A 23,854-nucleotide genomic window follows, 5' to 3' on the forward strand; every position below is an offset into this window, starting at 1 on the left:
GCTGGCAAGTGGCTGATGATCTGGACAAGACTTCCGACGGAATTACGTGTGGAATGGTTGCCTCAGCCCGTCAGAGGGGATTGCACCTTGTTATAAGGGACGTGACAGAATTTGAGTGATGACGCTAAATTCAAGGCAGGATTAGTATGTGCATGCAAGACAATTTGATTGGTGTAACACTGTTAGGGTATATAGGAGATTTTGGAGATTACCAAAAGGATTCTGTTTAAACAGTTGTCATGATTGTGACTGAATGATGACTTCAAAGCAACTGGGGGGGGGGGGGGGGGCGCCTTCAGAGAAATTATTCAAGCTAAAATAGGACTTGACATTAGTGGTGGCCACTTTGATATTGGGCTCCAAAATTTCCAGAGAGGATATATTTTGGTGGTCTGAATGAGCAACTAATATTCTAAATGGGTTGTTATGTTTTCTTTATTTCATGACATGGGCTGCCAAAGAAAAGAGTTAGCACTATTAAAGCCCCGTAAAAGAAAGTCAAAGGGTTCGAAGGTCAAGGAGTGATGTAAATAGTACTTCTCCAGACTGACGTTACTGTCTAAATCATGTGATTCTGACATTCCCTGTGCCACAATCCTGGTTTGCAATGTACAATATATGTAAGAGCAACATATGATTGAACTTAAATTTATCGAAGGATTGGACTTGCCCCATGTGTAATTACGGAGATATGGCTGACTGTACAAGTCTTTCAGCAGAGTTGGAGGGAAGGTATGTGTGGGAGGAGTTGTTGGGGAATCCAAACCTTATGATGTATCATCTAGAGAATATGTCTTCTGATAGTTCTTTCTAGTGCAGTGTAGGATGACTACAATTTTGCTCAAATTTTGTTTCATTTGTTGCTTTTTTGTTGTTGTTGCTAAAGACAGTGAATGGAAGGTTTCCTCAGGGAAACAGTCTTCTTTCTTGAGTGGACTTTGCATGCATTGTAGGTCCGGAGAAGTATGATTTGGGACCTTTCTAAACTCTGTTGAAACGTACTAGGCAAAGGCAATCTGTCATCGTGCAAGTGCCATTAAGTCACACCCAAATGCAAAACCAATGTAAATGTGCAGAGTATTCATCGCTGGGGATCAAATGTTGCTTTTCCAAGGTATGCCCATAAATGGGTCAGTGTTTTAATAGTGATATGCCTGTGCGACACACTGGCTGGATGTACTAACTATCAGCTCACCTAGGACAATTGGCTTCCTCAGGTGAGCACGCTTCCTTCCTTGACTCATTGTACCTTGATAAAGCCAGATGTTTGGCGCTTCCCCTGCCAGCGCCTGGAACAAAGGACAGACAGGGCATCAACAACAACAAGTCGGGATCCTGAGGACAGCTGGGCGAATTTACAAAGTAAACTCTCCAAAGGGAATAAAGGATATTGTACATCAGCTAGAGATTTCCGACATCATTACCGCACTACCTGTGCGTGCTGTTTGTCAAAACATCAGGAGCATTTCCATCAGAACAGCCAATGAAAAAGAGAGGGAGAGGTATCGATATTGCGCTGTTTTCGTGAAGGCCGGTGACTTTGTGAACCAGGATATCAAGGCAAATTTTAGTGCTGGTACGGGTTAAATTTGTCGGCGGCAGTGATCACAATTCGTACCTGAATAAACATATAAAAGTTAATTGCGTGGACTCAAAGAGGAAAAGGTAGTCTTTCGTGCATTCTTGAAACCGACTGGTTTGTGACTATTCTCCGTCTGAAATCAATATTAGAGGATGAAATTTTACACCTAGGGAAGAAAATGAAATCATTCACTCCTGTAATTAAAGTGTCATAATGCTATGTCCCTTGAATACCAAAAACACATAAAGTGGAATAGGTAGATTTTAGGGTGATTTTTTTTTTCCTGCAAAGATAATCACCTGAGTTTTGAACTAAAAAGTCCACCAGCATGCCCTGCCCTGTACAGTCATTGAGCAATAGGCGTAGGTGGTGTGATATTTCTTTTTTAAAGCTGGTTATCTTTTGTGCATGAGGGTAACTATTACCTCTATCAAGGAAGTTATGGTTTTTTGCCAGCATTTGTTTATTTGTTTGTTTATCTGCTGGCAATATTTAAATACTCAAAAAATGTTTCAAATGGATATTGGTGAAATTTTTTAGGATATAGGTCCGTTGTGGTACAAGGGAAAGGTGATTAGTATATGGGATTGATATGGATTGTAGTTCAGTTCCGGGATTTCTTTTGTTTAAAAAAAAAGGATGCGTGCACCAGTTCTGTAGCATAAGTGACCCTATGGCTTTGGAACAAAGTTGGGTTGGTTTTCTCCAAGTGCTTCCAGTTGGAAAAGCATCTTCAGTCTTTCAGGTAGGAACCTCTGCCCCACTTTCAATGTCTGAGATTGGGAGGGAAATTGCTAATTTAGTAAGTGTGTCACATTTTTGTGCTTACCAATCCTTACCAGTGTCATGAGAAATTTTGCTCATTCGTGCTCAGCTACTTTATTTCTGTATGGTGTATGGATATATGCTTTAATTCGTTTTCACCTTCAGTTTTTCATAGTGCATTGCGAGGCTGTATGATGACTCTAAGAAATATTACCCACCACGCTGGTACCACCCTCGTGCAAGTTTGGTCAAAGTTTCTCCCGCGATCGTTGCATGAGCTTTTAGAGGAGGTAGTAAGAGGACTCGGGGAACGGGCTCAATGTTTCAGTCATGCTTCCCACTCACTGTGAATCAAAGATTTTTGTCAAAGAGCAGGAAGAAGAATTAAGTGAAGAAACAGCCCGCCTCCCCTTTCATCATCACCTCTAGTCTCTACCCTTCAAAATCTGTTGACCAACTGACAGGAACATTTTCTTCAGTGAAGATTTAACAACAAATGTCCCATCCTCCTAACAATGTTACCCCTCCCCCTCCCCCCCCCCCCCCCCCAAAAAAAAAAAAAAGAGAAAAGGAAAGAAAATGCTTGTTCATCTTGTCTGGCCATAATGAGGTATTGTGGAAAGAGATATGACGTTACCACACCACAAACTGCTTCGGTGTATGTCTGAAGTTAAGTGCTGAGCAAACCCAAGAACTCTTCCCTTATCAGTTTGAAAATGACTTAATTCTTTGACCCTTGGTTTGATACCAAACTCCCAATGTCAGCTCCCAATGTCTGCGTTCAAATCTTCAAGCATTTCAAGCGACATCTCAGTTTCAGATCACGTTACCTACGTGCAGATTGGCATTGTTTTGGCACTTCTTTGCAAAAATGATTTCACTTGTGATATCCAGTTTGTTGACATTCATTAAAGTTTATAGTGTTATTATGTTCATATTAACCTGTTGGAGGACGGACTGATTTTGCTACAACACGCATTTCCCATAGACACCTGCCTGAGTATACTCGGGACTCCTCGTCAATGGGTTAAAGTGTTAAAATTATGCAAGTAATATTGAATGGGCATGAATCAATGACTAATTGCTCTTTAAGTTTGGCTTGCATACCGTCTTCCAAGAGAGGTACTGTAGAAGTACATGTAAAATCACAGAGTATTGAATGTTTTGTGAGGTTCTTTTTTGGCAAAGCCAAATCATTGTGTATCAAAATGTTCAAATGGCTTTTATTTTCAAGATAGCATGTAGAACACATTTTACAAGCCATCACCCACAAAGGCTAGTCACATGATGTGGGGAAGTGTCACTATCACCAGAATTAGCCTTCAGTAACAACTTCAGTGCCTGCTCTATAACCTTTTTTACTGTTATTTATAGTGAGGAGTCGGTCAGACGGCGCTGGAGATTTTGGGCAGTCCGCCACCGAATTACATCTCACTCGCTTTGCCTACCAGGCGTCGGAGAACTTTATGACCCCGTGTGTGCAGAGCAAAATGATGGTGCACGAATTTGAGGTTTAGACCATATGTTTGCTATGCAGAGAGAAAAAAATAGATATGTATAGCCTTTCCAAGGTCTCTGGGCAATTAATTCCCAAGCTGTTGTCCAATAGAGCAGTATGTGTGCTCTCATGGTCAGAGCGTTATTATAGGAGGTGTTGATGCTGTCCTCCCTGGCTATGAGTCACGACGGGTAAATCTTTGTTTGAGTTGTCGCTGCGAAGAGCTCCGGAGGCGCCGCGCGTTCACTCCTCCACAAACAGGTGGAGGGATATCGTTTAGCCCTCTCGTCCAATCAGAATGGCCGTTTGTTTCACATGAGAGCTCTGCCCGGCATATACTCGTAACAAGTGTGTAGCTTCATAATAGCATCTCACAAGTTGATTTTGGTGTACTTTGGCTCTTAATAATTTCAGAATGGACGTGCATATTGCTAAAACTTGAGTCAGGGTTATTGGTACTGTCAAGTCCAACAACAGTAATTGTTATCTGTAGGGGAGGTTGACAGTAGAGGAATAACTTCAGGCCTTTTAGATCCTGCAAAAGTTGACATGCAATCACACTGAAAGATAATGCAAGGCTTTTATGGTTTTATCTGGCAAATATTAAATGAGATAAAAACAGCAGCATCTTGAAAAGGGAAGGCAGTCGATCCACATCATAGAGACAGAAATTTCCATTGATGTAAGGCTACAATTGACAGTTTTATTGGTCATTGTAAGATGATATCATAAGTGATTGTCTTAATGGATTTGCCCTGTACTTGCCCCTGATTGGCTGTATGCAGTCATGTGATTTGAATCTATTTTGGCATGTCCTGTTGAAATGAAAAGCATTGTCAAAAGTGAAGACAGAGAGATTGGAACAATTTTGCATCTGTCACAATAGGACAAGATCAAGTGCAACATCATTTGGTCCCATGCTGCTAGTATTAGAGTTTTATGTGAAATCTTTTTGACAAAAGCACCATTTCTCTGACAAATTAGGACATGTGTAGGTCCTAAGTGAGACAGTACAGGGTACAGGAAATGCTGTTGCAACTGCATTCAGTGGACCACTACTGGCAACAAAGAATTTTGTTTTCCTCATTAAGGCTCCACCAACCTCCATCAGTCACTGGTAGCATTGTTATGATCATTAGTGACACCAGACTGTCTCACATCAAAGGGGGAGAATAGAAAGGAAGTCAGTGCACAGGTCTTGGCACTGTTTGATTCTTTTGGCATGTCTGGTATTGAAACCGATCTATGATGGTGCTACTATGGTAGATTTCATTATCTAGTACTTGAGCTTGCTCGTTTAGCACATCATCTGATACGTTTGCAGTCAGCATATCTTCTTCTTACGTCCAGTAGGATTTTCTACAAACTATTCAAAGCTGTACAGACACAACTCATGATGAGAAGAGGCCATTCAACGTGCTGAATTTAACAGCACAGCTATGGTATGAGTGAACAAAGGCCATTATGTGGCATGAATCTGCTTTCCACTTAACACTCTAACTTTACTTTTCCCAACTGTCATTTCATTTCACTCTCTCTCAAGGCATGGAAGTCGTTTGTTGAATTGCAAAATAAATCAGCACTCTCCCGTCACCTGCCATTCTAGCCACTGGAATAGATTCTATCCAAATGAGTGATGTTCAGTTTACAACACTTCAGTTTCCTGTCATGTCTTTGAAGGAAGAATTGCCCATGTTCAAGCAAACTTATAACACATAATGCTATGTTCAGAATGGGATAGGATCAGGGAATATTTGTTGTTATTGTTGTCCATACACAGTGCATACAAGTTATTGATGCATTTTACTAACCCAGTCCGTCAATATTGATTTTTGTATTTTGCCGATCTGCTGAGACTCCATTGGTCTGCCAAATCACTCTGCATTCAGATTCATCTTTATTGATCTATGATAAGACATAAAAATTTGTTTGTATTGACATTTTTACAATAGCAGTACTAAAAGAAATCACATCACAGTATGGTAGTACTTGTTTCCATGGAGGCCATAATAGGCGTTGTAACACATAAATCAATTAGATCGCTATGGCGACTGGTGTGCCTTTGTCACGCTTTGTCACGTAATTTGCAGTATGCTCACATTGGGTCTATAGCACATCTTGACAAGTGAGATGACAGTTTCATGTGATTGGCAAGAAGCTGATGTGACATGTTTGAACGTTTGATAGCATGACCCCAAAATGTTTTGAGTGGTAATACTGTGCATTCCTTGAACCAAGTTTCATTTGGCTGACAAAATTGTTTCAAAGAGCAATCATTCATTTATTTTGGACTGCCCAATTTTTATGCCTCCGTCACAAAGTGTCGCCGGAGGCATTATGTTTTCGTGTTTTTTTTTGTTTTTTTTTTTTGAATTTCAGAAAGGTTTGCATGAAACCAAGGATTTTATGGACACCTACAGTATAGCCTTTGTATCAAGTATGCATCATACATGAGCGGCCCTTATGCCGTACCCGACCTGTCAAAGCTGTGTATCGTGCCGGGAAAGGGTTGCAAAGTTGACGGGTGCGGCGAGTGGTCATAATGCCGGCGGCCCTAGATGGGCCGTGCAGGTGTGAATAATTGCCTGAATCACAGGTGAGGTATTTAGAGGGATTAACCCTGGACAGATCTGTTGGGTCGGTACCACTGCTAACAAGTGAATGTGGTGACTCCTTCTATACACACCTGACCACAGCGAGATGAAAGGTAGACAATTTGAACATTCTCACCCCACCTGAAAGTCGAACATTGTTCTTCCTTACATTAGCCGCATGTGATTCAGCCACACATAAAAAGAAAGCCACACTTAAAAGAGTAAGAGACACATGACAGATACTATGTGCATACACAAAATGTCCCCCATCCCTCTGTCTCTCTCACAGGGTGTTCAGACGCAAAAAAAAAAAGAATTATACTAGAATGGTATAGCTATACATTGAATTTATACGTCTGAATGCTGACTAACAAAACAATGTAAAACAAAACGACGTATAGCGAAACGACAGTCAGACCATTGTTTCGTAGAAATTAGCGTCTGAACGGTCTGTCGGCTATACGATGATTCTTTATACGTCGTTTCTTTATCGAGTTTTGCTATAAACTGGCTTGCGTCTGAACAGGGGGTCGCTCAGTGGTACATAAATCATGTATCACTGAAAATCAGGTGCTGAAATGATGCTGAAGTAATGGAAGGTGCATCGTTTTAGGGATGTATGGGTTGGAAGTGACCATGCAGAGCAACAGGAAGGACTAAAGAATGCTTTATTGATCGTGGGTAGTTCTACAATCGGGGCATTTACTTGTGAAAGAAATTTATAATGGTACCATGAACATTCATCTCCACATTAGTCGGCACAAGTTTCGGTGATTCAATGCATTCAGTTTGTGTCGAGACAGAAGTTCAATGAGTGATTCTGTCTGCAGGGGAAGAAGGGAAAGTGAAATGTGTTCCACACGTGGGCATTTCTCTTATCTGTTTTGACTTTCACCAGGAAATTATACTGGCACTATTGCCTGATGTGGAAGATCCTTATCGTGCCTGTTTACATCGCAGTAGATGAAAACAAAATCTCCCGACACAGTTTCCACTCTGTTTTTAGGTTTGGGCATTTTTTGTCTCTTTTTTTTCCAAACTTGATATAGAATATCCCACCTTATCCACGCTTTGACACATTTCTCGAAAGCATTAAGCTCTCCGCAAGATTTTTTTTTCCTGCGTTTGCATGCATTATGTATGTGTGCCTGTCTGCTGAACAGACTGCAACTGTACCGGCCGCGTCGCATGTTACCGTGTTGACAGTAAGAGGAGGTGGGGGAGGGGTGGAGTGGATGGGCTGAACCGAGAGGGCATAGACGCAAATCGACCTCCTGGATGGCACACTGTGTGCATGCTAGAGCCCCGAATACCTTTAAGGTTGTCTGCCGAGACGACGACGGTAGATGGGGAAGGTGTTGGTGAGGGACAGGTGATTACGGTCTTGTTTTGTCTAACAGCCGACTCCCCGAGAGGAAGCCAAGCAGACTGAGGTGTTCCGTTACAAGAAGGTCCAGAACTTCCTGGCCCATGGAGGAAAGAAGGAAAGAGGGAAAGAGAGAGAGATCAGCACGCTTATCATTCTGCTTCTCTCTGCTCCAGTAGAATGTATGTGGGCGACACCCCGTGTATTCTTGCCCTCAGACCCTTGCCGTTTTTAAGGGTCAAAGTTGACGCCACATAGAGCAACAGCCATAACTTTCTTCCATTTTTTTCCTTCTTTCTTCTTCTTCTTCCTTATTTTCTTCTTTATTGTCTTCTTTATCATTCCCTTCTTCTTTCCCCTTTCAGTGGTATCCAGCGGTGGTATCACTCTTGTGCAAACATTTTTTTGGAAGGGGGATGGATGTCTCGAGAAAGATGCTGCTGTCATCTCCAAATAGCATCTCATCCTGTCAATAAGGCATAGTCATGTTCCAGGTGATGCATTGGCATTAGATGCTAGACACTTCCACCTTTGGATATGTGGAGAGACAGCTCTCATTGCTGGGGAGAAATATGAGAAAAATCATGTTTGTTTGTGTGTTTGGTTAACATAATGGCACAGGGGCATGCATCCAAAGTCTTTCAGAGGTTAGACCAGGTGTAAGTTCCAGTCCTCGTCACAAGTTTCTTGCTTGCACACACAGAGATAGCTTTGATGAGTAGTGTGTGCGATCCCACTCATTCTTGACCATAGTGTGTGTGTGAGATGTACCCTTTGATGGCTACACATACAATATTGAGCAAAACAACAAAATTCTTCAATTCTGTCATTGAAATATGTCTCCCCTTTGTTTGTGAAGGAAATTCTAGTGTTAATAATGGTGAGGCAGAAATACTCTTCTGCTTGATACTGTTATCATAAAGTCATTTTAGTTGCAAGTTCATCTGAAAGTCATCCTGTATTACAAAGGGACTGAAGAAGACATGAAGTATTCTGTATGTGTTAGAAACAAGGCAGAAGAAGCAGATGTTATCATTGGCGTAGCATTGAATTTCTCTTGTTGGGGGTAGGTCAGAGGTGGAATTGCTGCATTCGGATAGATACAGATTGTTTACTTCATGTTGACATTTACAGCACCGTAATAAATGATATACTGTATTAAAGGGAGACTGCAGTAACATGGTACCTTCGAACGGCCTTTTCTACTTTGTCCACCGTAAAAATGTACCAATCATAACAAATCACTGACTTTTGAATTGACCATTTTATGACTGTTTCTACATTGTATGACTGGCTTTGGTATTGTTCATCCAGTATCAATTTTAATTTGTCTTAAGGGATAAAAGTTTTTTTGGTTTTTTTTTAGGGGGAGATGCATATTTTCACTCTCAGATGAAGCTGGAAACAATATGCTATTCCTGAAACATGAGAGGGTACTACTTTTTTCTTATCTGTGTTTGAAAGGTATTGTTGCATTTTTTATGAAGCAGTTGACTGTATTCTTTGTAATCAAATATATGGTTTGCCCCGGGAACGTGACAGGCATATTCACAAATTATACTCTTTTACAGCTGACATTTAACGCCAATCCATAGGTGTTCTGTTTTTATTGAGGTAGATGTAGAAACGACTAGATGTTATGGCATGTCATAAGTCTTGTAAATCAAGATGATATGGTAGCACCTGGGAAGAATGAATTTTATCTTCATTCTGAATGATTAATGCTTGCCATGGTGTAGGCTGTATATTCTGTGCCATGAGACACAAATCGTAAAACAGCAATGTAAAACAGTTGACATACAGCCTTAAAGGGGAATCCGAGATCAGTGAAAGTGTATAGTCTGATAAGAAAGAATGAAATCTTATAAGCACAACAGTGAAAATGTGATCAAAACTGGATAAAAATTAAGGAAGTTATGATATCGTGAAGTTTAACAAATTTTCAGAAAACACTTCTCAAGCAGTCAATATGAATGTGTAAATGAGTGAGTTGATGATACACGTCAATACATTACAACTCTTAACTGGTTCGTAATTCCCTTTAAGGCAAGCTGTGTCTCACTAGAAGTGCACTCAGCTGCTCTGTGGAGTCTTTGCACTTTTCTTGAGCAAGCAATTCTTCCTCCATGTCCCTTTACATATTTCCTAAAACCTGACACACTACTACTCATGGCAATGGAAGGGAGCTATTTTTTGTTTTCCTTTTTTTTTTTTTCATGTTTGATGTTGTTTTCTTGTACTCATGTATTGTTTTTAAATGATAGCTGATTTTTTTTTTTTAGTTATATAATTTTTTGTGCTTTATGTACTGAAACACATTTGTGCAGTGGGCTCTGCGCACATGAACTCTAGCAAAGTATGAATCTCATGCAGATTGAAGTAGTTGTTCAAAGTGTCCATTTGTGGGTGATTAAAAGACCCCCCCCCCCCCATCCGCAAATAGTAGTAAATGTATCTCCAGTAAATTTGTGGACAAACATTGAATATGTGGCGACACTGTGTACACACCTTGTATGCTCACCTCCCCCATAAAAAAAAAGAAAAAAAAATGAGTGGGGGGTGGTTGGTACCAGGACAATGCGTTTTCAAAGTAATCACAGATGAAGAGACAGACAACCTGGTTGAAATCATTCTTGGAAAAGGATAGTAACTTCAGAGTTTCTTGAATGACGATGTAGCTCTCATTGGATTGAGCTTCATGACAACGATATCTTAAATTCCATTTATAAGTAGATTGTTACCTGAAATTGATATGAAATGTACACAAAGTAAAAATGTCTGAGTTCCTGCATGACCTCAGAAAAATTGAATCTCTGACATTCCTGTGAATTTGTGAGTGAAGAGATTGTCAAACTAGTGGAATAGAACTTAATCATGCCTGTTGCTGCAAATGCTTCTGATATCACCTTTCAGTATTGTAACAGTTACCCATTTCACTACTTTGTGCTTCTTTTTCTCCTCTAGTACCTACTTGAAATTGATGATTTATGAATGCGCAGATACCAAGAATTTCATGAGGGGTAATTTTTAGATTTTTTGGGGGGAGGGGGTGAGGGACTGCGGTTAGCACTAGAGAGCCCCTCCCACTTACCAAACTCACAATTTCGATTATAGCTCATTACTTTTGATCCCTTTGTCCGTTTGTGACCAAACTTGGATGGTAAATGTCCCTTGGGGTGTTGAAGGTCACCACAAGGTCAAAGGTTATAAGCAGGTCAATTAACTTCAGGGAGTTATGAAAAATATTAATTCCTTGTACGCGAATGGGCGAGACACAATTTGGCACTTGCCTTGTTTTTTTTTGGGGGGGGGGTTGGGGTTGGAAGGGGTAATCCTGCTTAAGAATACATTTTTGTGTGTATGGTATGTAGTTGTTTTTTTAACAGCATTCGAACATTAGACAATGGGAGATCATATTCTATTTTCATGTGTATACTTTATTATATTCAATGATTAAACCATATGGGAGTAATCTCACATATTAAAACACTCTGGTAGACGAGGCCCTGTCACGATTTGTATGTCACAGTAAGCCAAATCACAGTGCAGCTGTATTTACTGTCAATCCATGTATGTCTGTATGACATTCATAACAGTACTTTCATTTTCATCGAGAAAGATACCAATTGTGGCATTCAAAGTGTGGAATGTTGGAGAAGGAGATTGTTTGGACAAAGTATCAGAACACTGGAAAGACCAACTACTCCTTGCTTTTGATATGAAAGTTTGCTTGCATGGTCAAGGCTTGCAGAGTTTTTTAAGATTGGCTTTTGTATCATCAAAGGAAATATAAGTACATTGTAGCACAAGTTTTAAAGGTTTGTCAGGGTAATGAATAATTAGCATTGCCTGCATTCCAAATTTTGTTGTAAACAAGCCTCTGGAAAAACAAAACGATCCGATAGTGTAATATTAGCAGCGACACTCCCGCCCAACCCATATTGATTCGCCTGAAACACATTGTTGTATGTAGTTTATTGCCAGGGTCCCTTTTGTTGCTGGGATGCATTCTTTGCTTTCCATTTCGTATTGACACGTCCGGGAGAGGGAGAGAGGGAGGCTGACGTAAATCCACCAACCCCCTGCCTCTGCCAATAAGAAAACATTCCAAGACGTAAAGGCAACCGTAAGAGAGGGGGTGGCCTGATATGACTGCTGTGAGTACACTGTGCACACTTTCTCTCAATCCATTCCTCCCCTTCCCCCCCCCCCATCCCTCTTTCTCTTACTTCGCATTATATGACACTAAAAATCAGTGAGACCATGGCTTGTAGCTTCTGCCCAGGTATCACGCAACCATCACATACACACTCAAAAGGAATGTCTTTTGTGTAGCGAGTTGCTGTTGCACAAAATATCCCAGAAGTGAAACGAGATTGCTCAAGCTTTGTAACCAGATATTTGGCTCTCTGCAAGTCAACAGGTCTTCCCATCATTTTGGATTTCTATTTCTCGATATATGATATGTCAGAATGCCATTGAGCATATGACTCATCCGAACGGATGATGACCATAAAATACCAGAGATATACATCCTTACTGTGACTTCGTCTTCCCAAATGGCAAAGTTAATTATCTTGGAGGAAAGAATCTAGGAATTCTCAGGAGCGCTAAAGACAGGGAATGGGAAATGTACCTTCTTCTGCATTCTTTGACAGTGTGATTTTTTTCGGAAGGGTGAGACATGATGTGAATGCAGAGTGATGAGGAGTGTACCACCTCCTGCATTTTTTTTTTTTTTTTTAATAGGAGAGTGAGATACAATGTGAACGCAGCCCTCCAGGTTGCCCGGTGTTGCATAGCGGCTGAATTCCGTGGCGACTGTCACGGAACATTGATAGCTTGATGGGGGATATGGAATACTTGTTCTCTACGGCTGAATCTGCAAGGGGGAGGGGGTGGGGGAGGGAAGTAGTTGATGATCACGAGGCTTTGTTCTGTACCCGTCATCACGGTTGGCATTGAAACCAGCTCAGATGCTCAACAAAGATAGGAGTGGAGGTTAATGTCGGAAAGCGGATCTTCCAGTTTCATGGTGGATGTGATTTCGCCAGGATTCATGCCATGCCCACACCTATCATGTCGGGCCACATTCTTTGACAGTGTTTGGAACACTCGACGCCTTCTGTAGTGAAACTGCATTCCACGTTCAAGGAGGCTGCAATAATTTGAATAAAGTGAAACATACAGAATAGGGAAAGTTTGAAGTTGGGAAAGTTTGAGAAAAAGATACAACATAAGAATGTGATTTTTTTTTTTTTGTTGAAACAATGATATCAGTCGCAAACTTGAGTTAGATGAGGTAAAGTTCTAAATATTCACTTCCTAAATCTTTGATTGAATTACAGTACACAAATTACCACACATGTCACTTTTTTTTTTTTTTTTTTGGTTTGTAAACTTTCAATCAAATCATTCAAGAGTTGTGATGGTATGGCAAGAATGGCTTATGTATGGAGCACTTGTGAATTTGCTAGATTAATGAAAATATTTTATTTTTATGTATCTTTAAAAAAATCATAAAAAGAATTGATACAGTATCTTGCAGCTTCATCTGATATGCATATTGTGAATGTGATGAATATGAAAATGAAAACTGAATTATTCCACGATTTTCTCATTTTTACTTGGATCACAGTGAAATGGCACTGATTTCTTTGTAGAGTTTTTCTCAGAGTTCCCAAGTCTTCCTGCTTCCTGAAAACTTCAATATCTCTTCATGTCCAGATATAAGAGAAGAAAAAAAAATCTCCCATATTCAGGAATTAATTTGCCAGTTGAGATGCATGTATTAGGCCTATATGTCTTCTGATTGATCTTTGAAATCTCCCTGATTTTGATGGAGAAATGTTGGCAGCCCTGTTAATCTCTCCATTTACCTATTCAAACTTGGGTGTAGAATTTCACTTGTTCAAATTAATGAATTCATATTTTGAGTTGTTTTTACCGCAAGTGATTGACAAATTTGCCTTCTTCCACGTAATTGAGCACTGATTATTCAGTGTTTTACTTGTAGCTATGATAAAATTCAAGAAATCCACTTTTCAGAAATGAAGGCACACATTGTGTGCCATGTCATTCTTGGCTGCTTGATTTGATTCTTGCAATGAGGATTGGGTAGGGGAGTCACATGGGAAATGCCTTCGTAACACAAGGCTGATGTTCAAGATTGAATTCTCCTTCACAGAATCGTGAGCAGCCCCCCCCCCCCCCACCCATCCCCTGACAACTGACTGCACAGCATGCTGCAGCGCGCATCATGTGTTGGCCGCTGCAACATTTGCTGCCCGCGAGTTAGGAAGGCAGAGCATGGGGCGGTTTCATTATAGAAGCGCACAGAGTTGACGGCGCAATGAGCGGCGGGATGACTCCAGACTGACTCACCCCCAATGATCGGCTGGCCAGATCGACGAAAAAAAAGAGTCCATTCACATGAATTCTGGATTGGATTGAGTCATTACTTATCACGTAACTCCTCGCTCCGTGACGGGGACGCTCTCTCGCCGTTCGTGAGTTGTCGCCTGGCGAGGGAATCTGCTGAAATTCAGGCACGTACCAACATTGTAGGACCAATGAGGCCGTCGCTGGGTGCCAAGTCTCATGAACACCTCTGGGGGGTCCCTGCCAAATTACATTCCACACCATCTATTGTGTGCAATAGGAATCATCTGTCTCTGTGATTTAAAGAACACTTTTCGACTATGGTGCTGTTGCCCATAATTGAAAAGTAAATGAAATCTCTGTTATTTTTCCACCCATTTTGTATGCTGTTGTTTTTTTTTTTGTGTGTGTGTGTTCCCCTTTTGCACTGTTCCTTAGCTTTCATTTCATAGGAAATGTGTCATAGGATATTCTTAGCCCATTTGACTGTTTACGCTATTTTAGCTGTGTTGAATGCAGCTGGGCTATTGTACTTTGAATTTTTTGAAAACTCATTACTAAAGCCTGTCCGAGCTGAGACGTTTACTTTAGGTTATTATCATTACCTTTATACTTCTATTTTTTCATTGTTGATAATGGTTCTCTTCTATATAGTATTAGTCATTATTTGCAATTTTCAGTTTAAAGTTTGCATTTTACAGTTCCCCATTTGTATCTATGTGTGTACAAGTATTTGTTGGTGTGTGTGTAAATGTTACCATGCAAGTCACTTATTGGTTGCAGTCGGGCAGTTGTCTGTCAAGATATCTCAACTTTTTCTTCACGGTGATATCACATTCAGTATGGCCTGTGAAGTGCAGTGGTGGGCTCAATGCGCACTTCCGTTATTCACCCTAACAGGTGTAGTTATTGGAATAGCTATAACCCTGGTGATGGCATTGAGCCCTTCTTGCGCTGCACCCCCATGACAAATATGAACAGAGCATCTTGGCAGGCAGCAGGAGTGTCAATATTGGATATAGTCAAACTTTCGGCTGTTAGTAGCTGAGCTATGTTTTGATTTTGTGGACATCCCTCTTATATCTTTCTTCACCTATGTTTTTTTTTTTTTATGGGAGGCGGTGGGAAGTATGATGATCACCTCATCTAATGAAATTCAGTTTTTTTTTTCAAATGTATAAAAACGGAGCGGAAAATGTCTCTCAACTGTTTGCAAGATGATTCTGAAATTTCCTGTGGCATGATATCTGTTTTTAATGCAAAAACGTACAAATACACACACACACACACACACAAATAGAGCTATCATTTTATGCGTAATAATGACACCTTGAATGTATTTTACCCCCTTGATATGGAAGCACAGTGAGAATGCTGCTTTTCTAATGGATAGTATCATCAAATCTGTTTTACAAGCCTCTCACCAGAAAACGGGGTGCGAAATCTCTTTCAGAAGACTTTCATGATGTGGCCATTTATTTACCTTGATGTTGCTTTTCATCAAATATGAATAAAGTAAAATATTTGCTTGCCAAAAGTTACTTGTGAAGGGAGGCTATACTGAGCTGTGTATCCCAGTGAAAAGCTTGCCGAAAAAACCCTGACACTCTTTTAACATGTTGATGTAAGACTGTGGCTAGTATGGTGAACTCTTGAGACTACGCTTACAGACTTCATCATTGCATTGTCAAGTATAGTACCTAGAGTTGTTTTTCAATGATTCTACTAAGTACAGAAAATTGATATCTCTAGACATGAAAATGACATTCCTGAGGTACAATAAAATCTTTCTTTGCAACTCATGAGCCTGTTCTTGGTAGTGAAGAGGCCACTTCCGGTGATGTTATCGCTCACTTCCTCTTCCTCGTGTAATCACATCTTCTCATTTCCAAGAGCTGGTCCAGGACCTGGAATCTCAGGTCGTGTGTTTCTTTTGAAAATTTGCCGGAATCTTATCTGTCCCCTTGCTTTTTTGATGCATGGAGTATAATTGAACCTCTCTCTTCTTCTTCGTTTTGCAGCTGCTGTGGAGCGCGGCGATGTCGCCCCCGTCACGTATCAGGAACCGCAGTCCTGGTGCTCCATCGCATACTACGAGCTGAACAACCGTGTGGGGGAGCCCTTCCACGCCACCACTACCAGTGTCATTGTGGACGGCTTCACAGACCCATCCAACAACCATGACCGCTTCTGCCTCGGTCTTCTGTCCAACGTCAACCGTAATTCCACCATTGAGAACACCAGAAGACACATCGGCAAAGGTAGGTGTCCCTATGAGCTCTCGCTGAGTTGAGCTCTGGAAGAGCTGATCTCTTTGCTAGTCTTGTTTTCAACATAATTTTTGTTTTTGTTTGGAAGGAAAGGAATCAAAATATTTAGTTTTATTAATTTAGATTTGAAAGGTGTAATTTGCGGATATTTTTGACAAGTTTTTATTTCAGATCTAAAGGTTTTGTTTACTTTTTCACCGAGATTGTGGATGTTCTTTTGAAGCTAAAAAAAAATAATAGATTTGATGTCATTTTAGTGATTAAGAGATGGATTGTTCTGGATTGTGTCAAATTATTCAGGGAAAAGAGCACCTAGCAAATGAGTTTTCCAACCTGTCTGGTCTAGTAGTCTAGCTCTCAGGACTCTGTTCACATTCTGCCTGTATCTAATTCCAGCTTTTTGACCAAATTTTGGTCAGCAGTCTAACTGTCTGTGTTCTATATTCGACCTAGGTGTGCATCTGTACTACGTAGGCGGTGAGGTGTATGCCGAGTGTCTCAGCGACAGCAGCATCTTCGTGCAGAGCCGCAACTGCAACCACCGGCACGGCTTTCACCCAACCACAGTGTGCAAGATCCCACCGGGCTGCTCGCTCAAGATCTTCAACAACCAGGAGTTCGCCGCCCTGCTCTCCCAGTACGTCAACCACGGCTTCGAGATGGTATACGAGCTGACGAAGATGTGCACCATCCGCATGAGCTTCGTGAAGGGCTGGGGGGCGGAGTACCACCGCCAGGACGTGACCTCCACCCCGTGCTGGATCGAGATCCACCTGAACGGACCCTTGCAGTGGCTGGACAAGGTCCTGACCCAGATGGGCTCACCCCACAACCCCATCTCCTCGGTTTCGTGATTTACGGACACTGTTTTTTGCCCTAGTTGTCATATGTTCGTTCCTTGAGGAAAAGGTTTGAGAAGACAAGAAAAGAGTGAGAATCCTTCTCATTATGAGTGTATATCAGTCTGAAAAACAAAAGAAGAAAAAGATATGAGATCATCTTGGAGGCAACCTGCCTAACTTGTCCTCTCTTTCTGGTCTCCAGGTTGTTCCTTCTCCAGCCAAGATACCATTGCATATCATTCATTTATGTCAATTGAGCTGTGAAACAGGGGGAAGAATAGAAAGCCACTGTATGCACAGCACTTGCCCAGCAGAGAAAATTATCGACCAGACATTTGACATTTGACACTTTATCCAACCCCACCCCCACTTCCCAAAACCGAAAGGTTAGGGCTTTCATGGGAGCATTAAAATAGAAGCAGGTGTACTACAAGAGCAGAGCACAAACCACACTGCCATGAACCTTTTGGGTTTGTGCCCGTCATACTAGTTCGCCATCTTTATCCGTTCATGATCAGCCACTCAAAGAGGGCACATTTACAGGAATGATATTAACTCTCTCTCACTGCTGTGGCTAAGCAATGTCCACGAAGTGTCATACACACTGTCAGCTGCTGGTCCTGAAAGGATTATAGAGGTAGTTAGTGTAAGACAATGTTGAATCCATACACACAGGACAAACCCCAACTCCTATACGATGTGTTTCTTGATATTGCATAAGTCAAATTCTGTCTCCCTTTCGTCAAAGTGGCAAGCGACCTTAAAATCATGTTGCCGATGAAAATGTGAATCATGCAAAAATGTGCAACTCAGAAAGTATTTTGGCAAATGGCAGTGCCTGATTCTTCAGGCCACCAACTCGGAGTCTCTGTGGATTTGACAGATGTTTGAGAAAACCTGGGTTTGCCTAGCGAGTCTCTTCATGAACCAGAGTGTGAGCTCACCCAGCTGTGGGCACAGGCACAGGAAAGTGTCATCCGACATAAGGATTCAAAGTTTTGAAAGCCCAACAGTAGGATAGAAACTGCTAAGTCCAATGATTGTTCTTACTTAATGCCTTGGGTATCACATGTTGCAAGCCGAATGGAGCTTGTTATGAGCAACCTCTTAAGAAACTTCTTACATGCCCGGCATCGTTATTCATCAGCATGAAGTATCGGGGTAGTGGGGGTGGTGTTGAATGACAATCGACAATCGTCCCAGATGAAGAGATTGATTGCCTCCAATGATCAGATTTAAAGGGGGAAAAAGGATAAGGAAATGAACACCCTTTCATGAAGTCTCGGAAGTATAAAACAAATAGCGCCCCGTCAAGGCAAGTGCACCTCAGCATTTGCTCCAGTTCCTTGCTTCTTGCTTGCAGGACAATGGAACATGAATTCTTGAGTTCAACTCATTTAATCTCTGTAAGTTGCCATGATCCAAACAAGATGGGTAACCTAGTAAAGGATAAGTGTTTTGAGAGAGCAAGGAGCCATTGCTGTTTCCTCTGAAAGGGAAGAAGAGTGTTTTCCTCAGTGTACATAACTTGAATTTTTATGTCAATCATGATTACATAATCTGTACAATAATTTAAGTTTGATTTATTTTGTATTTTCCGTCATCCGATACTTTGCTATATTCTTCCAGATATTATTCTCTCTCTCTCTCACTCTCACTTTTCCTCTGTTTTTCTCTCGTTCTCTCTTTCCTCTGTCTCTGTTTCTTCTCAAATTATTTTGTATGTATTCAAGATTGTTTGGACTGCTTTTAAATTATACATACCATCATGATTTCTTACTCATGTTTTCCAGATGTAAGGAGATAATTATGCTATGTGATGAAATTTAACAACTGTGTCATTGTAAATATGTAAAACATAATCAACTTTTCTGGGCTTTATACCAAATATCTGTTCTGCAAACTTTTTATTCTGTGCGCATTTTGTCTTTATTTTTCTCTCTCTTTATTTTTTTTATTTGTCATTTTGAGTTTACTGAATGTGCAGTCCACCCGCAGATGACGGCTGACTGTATTCATTTAGCTGCGGCCGCTTTGAAATAGGCTCTAATTGATATTGTACTTTGACTAGAAGCTGCAGCAAAGCGTTGAAGTGCAACCACACCTAGCTTGCTGTATTTATCATTCAATTATGCCAAATCTCTGTCAATTTGTGTTATTTTTTTTTTTTTCATTTCTTTCTCAGTTGAAAGTGGTTATCGTTTCAGAAATTCTGTGCAAAAATATCAGCACCCCTGGTCAGCAGCCCTCTAGGGGGATTCCATTTACACTTTTCAGTTTTTTTTGTACGATGACGGCCCACTTGTAGTATGTTTTGTGTGTTTTTTATAACTTATGAAATTGGCAGTCAATCTCAGTAATTTTGTGAGTTTTGTGGGAAGAAAAAAAAACATTAGGAAAGGAAAAAAAAAAATCATGTTTCATGATTGAGGTGTACTTGTTTGATGTCAGAGTGTATGTGTTTCCTTCTGCAATTTTCCTGGTTTTCTACCCCCTACCCCTTCCCCCAAGTAATGTGGTGTTGTAGATAAGTAGCCATAATGTACAGTGTACCATGTGACTGAGTCTACTCTGTGTCAGTCCGAAAGTGTGGTTTTTTTGTAGCTGTCCGCACCCTTTGTGAGTACAATTGTGGTGCAGACTTTGTAGGACGGGAAGCAACATTTCCAATTGAATTTTGGATGATGTTATGATTGTTTCACACTACTTGGATTTTTTTCAAACTCTGTACATGATGCAGCTTCTGTTATGCAGAGGGAAATTTTCGACATACCAGTTTCCTACTGAAGGGTTCAAATTTTTACTAAACTGCCTGTAGTTAAAAAAAGAGTCTTTACAAATGGAAGTATTTCATGAATTTTCTATGTCTTTAAGCTGAGTGAAACTCTTATTCATTGGTCCATTTATCAAAGAGACTTGCTTCTTTTTGATAGTAATAATTTCTTTTTTTGAAAAGGGTTGTTGATTCTGTGTTTTACTTTGTGCGCTTATTCTACCCAAAAATATTGTTGATCCTCCAGTATCAGTATTGTGAAAACAGTGGTTGGAAAAAAAAACAAACTGAAATATTCTTTTCACTGTGGTAAAAGTAGTAATGTATGTCTTCAAGCTGTTCTCACAGGTTCAAAGTAACTTCCCCCCTTTTTTTTTTTTTTTTCATTTTTGTTAAATATTTGTAGCATCTGACATCAAGATAGAATGAAATTATTCCAAGATTGAAAATGTGGTCATCTGAGCCAAAGCTGAACCTGATTATTATAAATGCATGTATGATGTTAGTATGTCTGACTGTTTGGATCACCTGGCAAGGCCAGTATAGGGATGTATTTTGCTTTCATTTGCCATGAGTGATTGACAACCTTCCCCCCCCCCCTCCTCTCCCCTCCCCTCCCCTCCCCTTACAATGCTCTTTCTGATATACATACAAAAAGTTTAGTGTCCTACTCTAAGTAGTAGTTTGCCTTGCCTTCCAGCATCCAAGCAAACATTTGTCAGTGCAACCCTTTCCAAATTGTGATTATCGTCAAAATGTTGCCTTGTGCAAAGGGGAGAGTTTTCACTGATCTCGCCACAGTCATTCAGCCAGCATGTGTGTTCTCTGTGAAACTTGCATAAGTTTGCCATTCTAGTACGCCGTCTTTTTTTATTTGTCAAAAGTGTTTAGGGTGCTTTCTTTCTTTTGCAGTAAGTCGCCAGTTAGTGGTTAACCAGTAACACCGGTCTTGCACCGCATGTATTTACTTCTACCATCGAGATGAAATCAATATATCATACGAGGATTTGTTTGTTCAGTGGCTATGAACAAAAGCGGAAGATGCTAGGCCGTTTAGGTCAGGTCTTTGCTCACAAATTACTCAACTGACTCAGAAAGATTAACCTGCACAAAATCAGACTTATGTACAGGTACAGGGTTATCTCTTGCTCAAATTTCTAACATGAAGCGGGGCCGCCCAGACGTCTTATTTCTTCCTATTTAAACTGCGACAAGAAAACCCTGGTGCAACATGCTCACTTTCAAAGAGGAACTGCTTTTAACAGGGTGAATTTGGCAGTCCCGATTGTCCACTACTGTATGTAGTTGATCTCTTTTAGTATGTTTACATAGAGGTACTGGTTATATCAAGGTAAAATTGGCAGTTCCTGCAGTCTCATTATAATGGTATTTCCTTGTACTTATATTGTGTGTTTTGTCCTGTTGACTTTTTTTTTTTAAGGCACATTCCGAAACCAGCTTAAAACAGCCTTTTCCTTGCCTCTTGGCAGACAAGTTCAGCATTAACTGTGGCCGTTGCGTGATACAGACAATTTTGAATATGACTTTGTTATTTTATGAATACAGAAGTACCTTCAGTAAGATATTTGGATTGTGTGTGTTGGGGGGGGGGGGGGAGAAGAGAGATGAGCAAATTTGCCTTGAGTGTATTCTGTGTTTAAACCCTGCGTATGAGCTGTATTTGTAACAATTCAGAAAAAAAGTCTTATGGTGAGGCTAGGCCATGTGACAAAAGAGACCTTGTCATTTTTCCACCCACGCCACAGGTTTGATCTTGACATAGCATGAATTTCTTTCTTTTTTTTTTTTTTGTGGCGAGCATGCAACATTTATAACATGCCAGTAATAGTGTTGCGTCATGTTGAAACATTAATCAAGAAATGCCTAGCAACTACACGCATCCAAGCACTAAAGAGTGTAATTGCATTGTCTCGTTAGCTGTTGTCAATGACGACAAATGTTAAATATCAAGGAAACTTGAATGTCACATTCATATAGCCTTTGTTTCGAGGTGATCTCACACTGAGTAGTGTTACAGTGTAATTTGATATCCCTCTCTCACACAATCAGCTGCAGTGTAATTGTAGCCAATCCTTGTCCATTGTAAATTGCTTATGCATTACTGTTGTATTGTATGCCATGAAATGTGAACTCACATCTGTTGCTCCATCTCGAACACACACAACTTCTGCAGCACACATGCGGCACACACACACACACACACACACACACACACACACACATTCATACACTGTATTCCCCCCCCCCCCAAGAAAAATACAGATATGTGTTTAAGGAGACAAACACAGCACATGAAGAAAAACGTTGGGCTGATGTGAGTCCAGTATAGTTCAGAGTGTTTCGAAAAAGGGCGCGAGTGCACCAAGGGAGCTTTTGGGCCTTATGCCACTTCATGTTAAATTGTCAATGTACTTCAATGATCAGCTGCCACACAGACTTGCGTGTTCTGTCATCTGTTTGAATGACAAGAAGTAGAAAGCCATCCTTAAAAAGTTACATTGCATCTTCCTTTTTTTTTTCTTTCCATGGATGTTAGCAATACTAATCAACAGTGTTCCCTCATCCTCTTCCCCCTAGAAATAATGTACACAGTTATGATTTATCTCACATGGCTCGTAGGAATAAGCTAAGGAGTGTATGTAGAATTGTCAACTTGCCTCTTTTTTTTTCAAACTTTTAGAAATATATATATAAGTGTGGTCAGTCCAAAGTGAAAGTGTATGTGTATAAAGGTGAAGTTGATGTACTGTTAAACATTTTCTCCTGTTCTATTGGTTAAATGCTGATGATGACATAACCATTGAAAAAGAGGTCCTAGATAACAGACATTTGATGTGGAGAGAAAGCTGTAATTTAATTCCTTTTTTTACTTGTGTAGTTGCTACATTGTAGTCTGTCCGATTATTTGTTGAGCAGTCTTGAATAAAAACGAGGCTTTAGATAAAAGGTAGCCTGTAATTTACACCTTCCACCGAATCTGTGTGATATGTTGATGTCCCATCTGTGATGTACAGTATGACAAGAGGAATGTGCCACTTTCCTACAACTTACAGTATCTTCACAAAGTTGCCATGCTGCTCTGTGCAAATACTTGCGTTTCCATCTACATGGAAACCCATTATCACAAGCTTTCTATAATGCAATGAAGTATCGCTCTTTAATAGTAAAGACAAAGTGAAGTTGGCAGTCTCGATTTTCCATTGCTGTGTTCGGCTGGTAAGTTTGTGACAAAGGTATCGGTCACAATGAGGCAAAATCAGCAATCCCATCGGCCATGTCTTAATGGGGTTTCCCTGTATTTATTCTCTATCATCCATCTCCCATTTCAAGTTAGCTTTTAACAACTTGGTTCTAACTTGCCTCTTTCTGTCTCAAACGACAGTTACGACACTATATGTAATGCTTTATGTGCCATCTAGAGTGTGCAAAATTGACAATGAGCAAACATATCGTATATGTATACACATCTACACACATAATTGTTGTTATTTAAAAAAACAAAAAATACACACGCAAACATTAGGTGGAACAAGAAATGTGACACAGTGGCATAACATTAATGACTCCAAAGTATCCTCCAGAGATCTCGCGTCTTCCAGGGTACTCAATGAATGGTGGTAATCCTTGTTTGCTTATTATAAGGAGAGGGCGGGGCAGGGGGGTGTTTCCATGAAACCTATCCTTTCATAAAATGATGCATAATGAGATCATATTGAGTGAGAAGATAAACTAGTTTATCAACAAATCCTGAGAATGAATAAT

At 40.4% G+C, this 23,854-nt stretch overlaps 1 protein-coding gene across 1 annotated transcript in view; it reads left to right on the forward strand.

Moving 5' to 3' along the window:
- Positions 1 to 19,878, forward strand: part of LOC140235263 (mothers against decapentaplegic homolog 9-like) — a 45,680-nt gene extending 25,802 nt beyond the window's left edge. The window contains exons 5-6 of the mRNA XM_072315296.1: positions 16,208 to 16,447; positions 16,910 to 19,878. Coding sequence (XP_072171397.1) covers positions 16,208 to 16,447; positions 16,910 to 17,310 — 641 coding nt within the window. The 3' untranslated portion in view covers positions 17,311 to 19,878. The remainder of the gene's footprint in view (positions 1 to 16,207; positions 16,448 to 16,909) is intronic.
- The last annotated feature ends 3,976 nt before the right edge of the window (positions 19,879 to 23,854 follow it).

The sequence above is a fragment of the Diadema setosum genome, chromosome 11, assembly GCF_964275005.1.
Source record: "Diadema setosum chromosome 11, eeDiaSeto1, whole genome shotgun sequence".
Classification (NCBI taxonomy): Eukaryota; Metazoa; Echinodermata; class Echinoidea; order Diadematoida; family Diadematidae; genus Diadema; species Diadema setosum.